The 8550-nt window shown below is 30.3% G+C and overlaps 1 protein-coding gene across 1 annotated transcript; it reads right to left on the bottom strand.

Annotated features, from left to right (window-relative positions):
* Nucleotides 1–46: 46 nt before the first annotated feature.
* On the bottom strand, nucleotides 47–8228 carry LOC132754487 (uncharacterized; the record flags this gene model as incomplete). The annotated part of the gene is made up of 15 exons (XM_060745123.1): nucleotides 8063–8228; nucleotides 6352–6401; nucleotides 5841–5997; nucleotides 5445–5527; nucleotides 4889–5033; nucleotides 4380–4546; nucleotides 4133–4238; nucleotides 3226–3433; nucleotides 2782–2875; nucleotides 2245–2526; nucleotides 1977–2133; nucleotides 1259–1356; nucleotides 738–882; nucleotides 289–455; nucleotides 47–152 (listed from the first exon to the last, which is right to left on the bottom strand). Coding segments are annotated over exons 1-15 (2059 nt in total), but the record flags the coding sequence as incomplete, so codon positions are not given.
* Nucleotides 8229–8550: the final 322 nt, after the last annotated feature.

Here is an 8550-nt window from a genome sequence, read left to right as displayed (position 1 = left end):
AATTGATTCAAAGCTTAAGATGGCTACTTAAAGAAATAAAGCATACCATTAAACGAAGGCACTGAAAGCGATAGAGATATCGGTTTTATGGTTTTGATCCGGCGGAAGAAATGTCCAGAGTTATCCTTTCCATTTATTCCTACCATAAAGTCCTGAAAATCAAAATCTCGGATAATTTTCTTTCTTACAAAAAAAGCGTATAAACTGTCAGCTGATATAATGCAAAATTCGAGAAAGAAAGGTTAAATGTTTATATTTTTCTCTTTAAGTATTCTTACAATTATTTACCTTGTCAAGCATTCGCAGCTTAGCAATTTCGTATTTCCCATGTCCTCTGTCTGTCGGAAACAACATATTTGCCGGTGTTAATTTCTCAATTACAAATATGTGTACAACATCAACTGATTTAGCTTTTGTGAAGTCGGCAACAGTTAACACTGTCTTGTAGGTCTCGCCTGATATAAAAAGAATTGTGTGATTCATTTAAATTGAGTTATCCAGTGGAAACAAATTAAAATAGAGTATATTTCTCTCTGTTAAACCTGTATAATAAAAAGCTTCAATTGAAAATATATGGTTACTTAAAGATATCAAAATCCCACCAATTGGAAGAAATGTAGGTTCAGTAAGAAGACTAGAGTTTAAACGATATATCTTTTTAAGCTTTAAGGTATAAACTTTCGATAAGTATAAAGTTATAAAATGCTGATGATTTGAGGAAGAGAAATATCATTTACCTTGTACTGGATCTCCTGTAATTGGGACTTGTATCAAACTACCTGCTAAAAACTGATATGTAAAATCTAGTGAACTTTCTCCTTGAATTTTTACATTCCAGGTGTTTGCATCCAGTTTGTTTAGCTTCCATATTCCATAATCTGCCTACATGTTTAATAAATGTTTAATAAGATAAGCGCTTATATTAAGGACTGTATAAATTTCATAATATTTGCTTAAATTTATGACATGATTTAACAATCAGTTATTTGTCCTAACATACCATCCAATGAAATTAAAACAAATATCTATTTAAACTTGGCAAATCTGTTAATTAGATATTGTAATTTTACAAGGACATTAGTACAACATCAAATGATTGTGGGACTTAAATATATTATAGCCATCGGGATATGTGTCAGTGATAAATATCGTGTACGTATATAGTTCACCATCAGGGAAACTTGTTCTAGAATCGTTTCAAGATTTTTAATTGAAAAATAACTGCAGTATATGTGACAATGTTTTCTAATTGGCTTACCGATGTTATGGCAACGTCAATTGTCGCGGTCACTGTTCCAGCACTGGCTGTTCCATTTAGTATCGGACGAATCCATTGTAAACTATCAAACAGTTTTTCTAAATCAAATGGCAAAATTATTCTAAAATGTTAGCCCGCGTTTAAAGCAAAAATACTTATTTGCATGTATCTAATCATGTATCGTACAAGTAGTTTAGCAAGATAAATTACGGAAAAAGACATGTTTTTTCTTGAGTATTTGTTTCATTTGATATCCTACATATAGTACAAGTATATTTAATGTAGTGCTGTCAATTTAAAAACAAATGTTAAACAAATACTTTCACAAGTGTAATTTTCTTTTCATGAGAATAAAAGACACGTTAAAGATCATATATGTTTTGTGATTGATATTGTTACTGTGTGTGAACCACACTTGCAAAATATGATATATGTATATAATTATGCAAATAAAACAATTTTCGAACATCGGAGAATATGTAAAATGTGTACTGCAAGTATTTGTGAACATTATATTTAATAAATTATATGCATTCATTTCTAATCGGAAAATTGACTTAGAATTTATAGAAAATAATATTCTAATTACCTCTCTTTATTGACATGAAATGTTAAATTCGGTAATATTAACAAATCTTAATCTGAGCATCATATTTTTAAAATAAAACCATGAAAAAAATTGTGTTACATGATCTCTAAGTATATTGTGTTTATTTACCTGATGGTTTTGCTAGAAACATTACAGGACTTGATCTTTCAACTTTAACTTCTATGATAAGTCTCTTCATTGTGCTGTCAACATACACAGAATATGCCTTTCCAGGCGCTGAGCTGTCTGTGAATATGCTTATATTGACAATGTGTGGCGTCACTGTCTAATAGAAATTGGCATTAATATTTTAATGATGTTTCTCATAGCTCTTATACGGTAAGATCATGTAAAGATATCAAACAGACTAAGTCATATCATTGCAATTCATTATTACCTTGGTAAAAGGTACATCAGAAGTGTAAAACATTGATCTAGCCGTGGATGCATCGTTTGTAGTTATCGTTGAGGCCTCGGGGGGTTTTGAGGTTGAACTTCTTAAAACATCACTTTTTATTTTTGATATGTCAGTAACAGGTATTGATGATGCGCTAGTAGTTGGAACTGTTGATGGGTTATTTGCGGAGATTAGTCCTCCTTTAGAATTTAGTACAAATGACGTGTTACTAAATGAACTTGTGGGTATATCGGATATCTTCGGTAGATCAGTGGAAGTTGTCTAAAACATTAAATTGTCGGAATAACTAGAATACATTTAGCAGATAAATACTCATTTATAAAAGTTTGATTGAAACAAACTAACATTTAAATGGTGTCTTACAAACAAAACATTATTAATAAAAAACAGATTTTATACGTAATACTTAATAACTTTACAATTTTGGTCAGTAGCTAGTTTCCAAACTAACACAGTGTCTTCAATAAAAGAGAAACAAATAAGTAATTAAAAGTGTTTATATATCAATATACCTACCGTTAAATTCTTTTCTACAGAGAACTGCCTCATAACTGATGGTCCATAAGTTTTCTGGCCGCGAATGTAAGGCTTGGCTGTTATTGTAACATTTCTATGAATTCAAGATACAAGGTATGTGCAAAAAAGACGAGATATTTCTTTGAAATTTAAATATAATACTTTTGTTATAGATCAGTAAGAATCATCGCCTTGATATTTATAAAGCTTCTCTTTTTAATTAATTTTTGCATCTTTTCAACGACAAATGTGAAAAATTATTACTGCATCACAAAGACAATCTTCCCAATCGTCACTTAAATAAAGGAAATTTGTGCTAAGGAGGTATGTGTCAAGACTTACTTATGAAAGTGTAAGAACAAAGCTGATAATGTGTTTTACTACATTAATATTGATATAATTTTATGTGCATGTCTTTTTTATGAAATAAAAAACAATACATACGTCGTAGCTCCAAACAATCCACCTGTGATAACAAACTTTCCGGTGTAGTTTTGACCAGGTGTTAATGTTAAAGAAATTATTGTTGGTGTTTCAGCAAAGCCTTGTGTGTCCTGAATTCTTACATCTATATCTTGATCCTTGGATAGTTTGTTGATTACATAAAAAACCAACTCCAGCTTTGTATTCTCGTACAGTTTCACACTTGAATCTATTAATGTTGTATATACCTTTGCATCATCAAACACGTATGTGAAGATAGAATTATTCATTTGTTTAATTTTATATGCCAAGTTTAAGATAATCAGTTTTTTTTTCACAAAATTTTTGCCATATTTCGGCGGTCAATCCATCGGTTTTTCTGGATAATATAACTTACCAGTGAAAAAGTTTCTGGCATGTAAACGACGATTAAGTTCACATTATTAGTGGTTAGAACATAAGTAACCGTTGGACTCAATGTTGGAAATCATTTTTCACTAAGAAAAAACGCCTCATCAGCGATCGCTGCATTACCGGTAGTCACAAAAAGTAACAAGACTTAGTCAAATAATCTTCAAAAACGAATACATGCATTTACATTCATTAGTTTGTTTGTTAAATATTCATATTTTATCTAAAATATTAAATAAACCAAATGGAAACCTTAATGAAGCCAAAAAAACCGGCAAAATTGAATATTGAGCAGTATATGTTTGATTGGGTAGTAAAGAACGGTAGCGGTCAGTATACCATACTTCGTCATGATTAAAGCTATAAATACATTGAACTGTGGTGTAAAGCATCGTAAATGTTCAATATCATGGATATTTTATAATCTTAAAATACATGAACAAAATTGTTTATCTTTACTTTGGCTAAAACTTTTTTCTAAGCTAAATGATTGGCTACTTTAATAAATAAAGCATACCTTTAAACGCAGGCACTGAGAGCAATAGAGCAATCGGGTTTATGGTTTTGATCCGCCGGAAAACATTCCCAGAGTTATCCTTTCCATTTATTCCTATCATAAAGTCCTGAAAGTCAAAATATCTCATAAGTTTCTTTCTTACAATAAATAATAATGTAAAAAAGACTAGGAGCTTATATAATGCAATATTCGAGAAAAAAGGTTAAATGTTGATATTTTTCCCTCCATATATTTTTACAAGAATTACCCTGTCAAGCATTTGCAGATTAGCAACTTCATACGTCCCATTTCCTTTGTCTGTCGGAAACATCATATTTGCCGCGGTATATTTCTCAAATACAAATATTTGTACAACATCAACTGATTTAGCTTTTGTGAAGTCAGCGACAGTTAACACTGTCTTGTAGGTCTCACCTGACATAAAAAAGAATGGGTGATTCTTTTAATTGGAAAGAGTAATACAGTGGAAACAAAACAAAATAGAAAGAAATTTGTGTATCGCCTGTAAAAATGTGAGTCTCTTTCTTTCTGTTAAATCTGTATAATAAAAAAGCTTCAAATAAAAATAGATGGTAACTTAAAGTTATCAAAATACGATCGAGCGGAATAAATATAGGTTCAGGAAGAACAGTAAAGCGTTTAAGCAGTAGCACTCTTCAACTTTCAACGTATAAACTTTCGCTAAATTCGCTAAGAACAAACTTCTAACATGGTTTATAAAATGCTGATAATTTGAAGACGAGAAATATCATTTACCTTGTACTGGATCTCCTATAAGTGGGACTTGTATAAAACGTCCTGATAAAAACTGATATATAAAATCTAGTGAACTTTCTCCTTGAATTTTTACATTCCAGGTGTTTGCATCCAGTTTGTTAAGCTTCCATATTCCATAATCTGCCTGCATGTTGTATTGAATGTTAAATTAAATAAGCTTCATACCCAAACTTAAAAAAACATGCTTTTTAGAAAACGTGAGAATTAATGACTGTCTAAAGTTCATAAGCTTTGCTGAAATGCATTACATAATTTTATAAGCAGTTATTTTTCCTTAAACACTATCCAATAAAATTCCTTCAAACAAATATCTATTTTAACTTGGCAAAATCATGTCAGTTCACAAGTAAAATAAGTACAACATCAAATGATTTTGGGACTGAAAAATATAATAGCCAGTGGAGTATGTATGTCAGTGATAAACATCGCGTACGTATACAGTTTACTGTCCGGGACACTTGTACTAGAATCGTTTCAAGAATTTTAATTGCAAAAAAAATAGAGGTAATGTGATTACGCTTTTCAGTTGACTTACCGAAGTTATGGCAACGTCTATTGTCGCGGTCACTATTCCAGCACTGGCTGTTCCATTTAGTTTATAATGAGGCCCTGGTATACCTGCATACAATTTTGTAAATCAAATGGCAAAGTGATTTTTAAATGTTAGCCCGCGTTTTAAGCAAAAGTACGTATTTAAATGTATCAAAGCATGTATCATAAAATAATTTTAGTTTATCAACTTAAAGATATATATATATATAGAAAAAGACATAGGTTTTGTTATTGATTTTGTTAAAAAGGGTTGAATAAATTTAAATAATTTGCCCCTCTTTGTTTGAACCCGATTGGTGAAAAATGTAAAAACTCAGTACACAACTGTAATAATTTCCCCATAGGATTGAATGATGTAAGGTATATTGTATCTATTTACCGGAGGGTTTTGCTAGCATGATTACAGGGTTGGATCTTTCAACTTTAACTTCTATGATAAGTCTTGTCATTGTGTTATCAACAAACACAGAATATGCCTTTCCAGGAGCTGAGCTGTCTGTGAACATGCTGATATCGACAATGTTTGACGTGCTTCTCTGAAAATTAAAACATAAAATTCTTTCATGATATATATACAGATATTAATTTTATATCGTTATTGAAAAAAAGATTACAAATATATATTTTCTAATTCTATATGCTGTTTTCTGATTTACTTCTTCGCTATCTTCAACGTTCAACGGTTAAATTTAGTTAATTTTCTTTAAAATTTTTATATTTTATTTCCATTACAATGAATTTTGCCCTTTAATAAAATAGTAGTCATACATATGCCAAAACCTTTAAGTAACAAATGTTTAATGTGAGGAGATGATATCAAATTTAATTTCTGTTCACATATAAGCTTTGATGAAACTGTATTAAATCAATTCAAATTTTGTTAAGCTAACCTTGCTAATAGCAAGTTGGGCATCACGTCTTTGAATTATATGACTTATATCTGAAAGTACATAATATGTCAAATAAATAACCAAACAAATAAAAGTTCTTTCTTCAAATCGAAACAACCATATATTTAAGAAAATATAATTCTTCTTTGTAAAACAGAAAATGTGAGAACCTTAAAAGCACATTATGCCTACGAAACGATTGTTTTATATCTTTAGGAAGAGCACACATAAGTTTGATAACATTTAAATAATGGTTTTAGAGCATGTGTGGTGATTATATATTAAAATACCAAAATGTAAACAAAGTAGTATTTTTACTTCCATACAAAATATCAAATCACTTTAACTCTAAAGGCAATGGAAGCAAAAAATGGATAAGAGAAATGGCCAATGAATGACCTTTTGGAAACTATAACAGGGCATTAAACAGTAAAAGCTTTTGAAAAATGAAAAATAAACCATTTCTTGGCCATAATGGTCCTTCAAATGACAGTGACCCAAAAATGAACATGACTATGTACCTTACGAGGCAGTGTGTGTTTAATTTGACTTGTATAGTAACTTGTTTCCATACAAGACAAAATCATTTCTCAAATGTATGATATTCTAAATTAAGACTGACCTTCAGATTATTTGTATTGATTATTGTTAAATTGTTATCAAAATGTCTGCTATGTCTAATCAGTCTTATAATACCAACAAAACTTTGTACTAGGTTAACATTACGGAAGAAAATTATTAATTTTACCGCTAATTATTCGTTAGTTATAATGTCACGCCGACAGAAAACTTTACTAGTAAAGTAAAACCTCTGAATAAAAAACAACAAATCTCCAGTTTACACCGACATATATGATAAATCCTTTTATATCAGACAGGATTATGTACACTGTCTTACATCCCATGTAAGACAAGTCGCCCATGCGCCTTTTATGAATGAATAGCGTTCTTAGGATGACGTCATTGTGTCGTAATGAATGAAGTTGTAATTTTATACGCTACTATCAAAAAAAAGTGTTCAATGAAAATATTAGTTTCGTAATTTCTTTTCGAAATATCATTTATTTGTAATGAGGAAGAAAAAGAATCAAACACCGGCTTTCGTCACATAAATGAATATCTAGCTCGGCAGAAAAGCCATGTTATCGCCGTAAACAGTTACCCTCGAGCTAGGTACTCCGGTCTGTCAGTCGGTGTAAGATTCTTATAACCGGTTCTGAACACAGTTATTCAAGATGTAGAATCTGCAGATATATGTTTAATAAATTCAATGTTATTGATTCAATAGTCGAATAACTCGAATTAAGTTGAAATCAATATTTTACACTTAAAGTACTAGCCTCACAAATTTATTTTTAAGAATAAGAAACACAACTAATGTGGAGCCAACGGATTATTTACAATCTTTGAAATGTTATACTTAACTAATGTGGTTGAATTTTCAGAGAAATGCAGTTGCAATCATAAACTAGCAGATATGCTTCACAATAATTATATTTGAGTGTTTTAAATGCAAAAACATTACAAAAACATTTGTATAGCATAAGGTTATTTCTCCCTTACACTCGTTTGGAAATATTATAACGATTTCATTATTATATTCAAGTATACAAAAAAAAAATTCGCCAAAGCATTTATTAAAATATGATAGTTAAACTTAAAAACATTACAGAAGAAAAACTGAGGAATTATGAAAAATAAAACCTTTTACCTTGCTCATCATTGTTGTGTACCGGCTCTGCTATTAATGGAGAAATGAAAATCATTAAACAGCATCCTGCAATTGTTAGCGTTTGCAGTTTCATTTTGTCTCAGAAGGTCTGTTTCACTTACGAAATTGAAGTAAATTTATACCCCAAAAATTCAATTAAAGGTTTATAGATAACAGATTTTAATTTTACCATATAGGTTTGTTTTGACAAATGTCCATAGTATAGAAAAAAAAGTCAAGCCGTATATTCTTAACATGATTTTCTTTCAGTACCATTTATTTTACTGTATTCCTTTTAAAAATCGACTTAATGAAAAAATATAAGAACGTTTTATCAGCATTTGTCTGATTTCACATGCTCAGGGTACTATGTGGGGGATTAGCTTTTCAACCTGTGAGTTATAAACTCGACGACTCGACTTAAGAACTTTGGAATACAGAGAGATTATTTCATCTTTAATTTTGTTACATATTTTGTATTTGTTAAG

Source organism: Ruditapes philippinarum, unplaced genomic scaffold (genome assembly GCF_026571515.1).
Source record: "Ruditapes philippinarum isolate M1 unplaced genomic scaffold, ASM2657151v2 ctg17689_1_1_1_1, whole genome shotgun sequence".
NCBI classification, from domain to species: domain Eukaryota; kingdom Metazoa; phylum Mollusca; class Bivalvia; order Venerida; family Veneridae; genus Ruditapes; species Ruditapes philippinarum.
The sequence above is the reverse complement of the archived record's forward strand: the minus strand, read 5'-3'. Positions and strand labels throughout refer to the sequence as shown.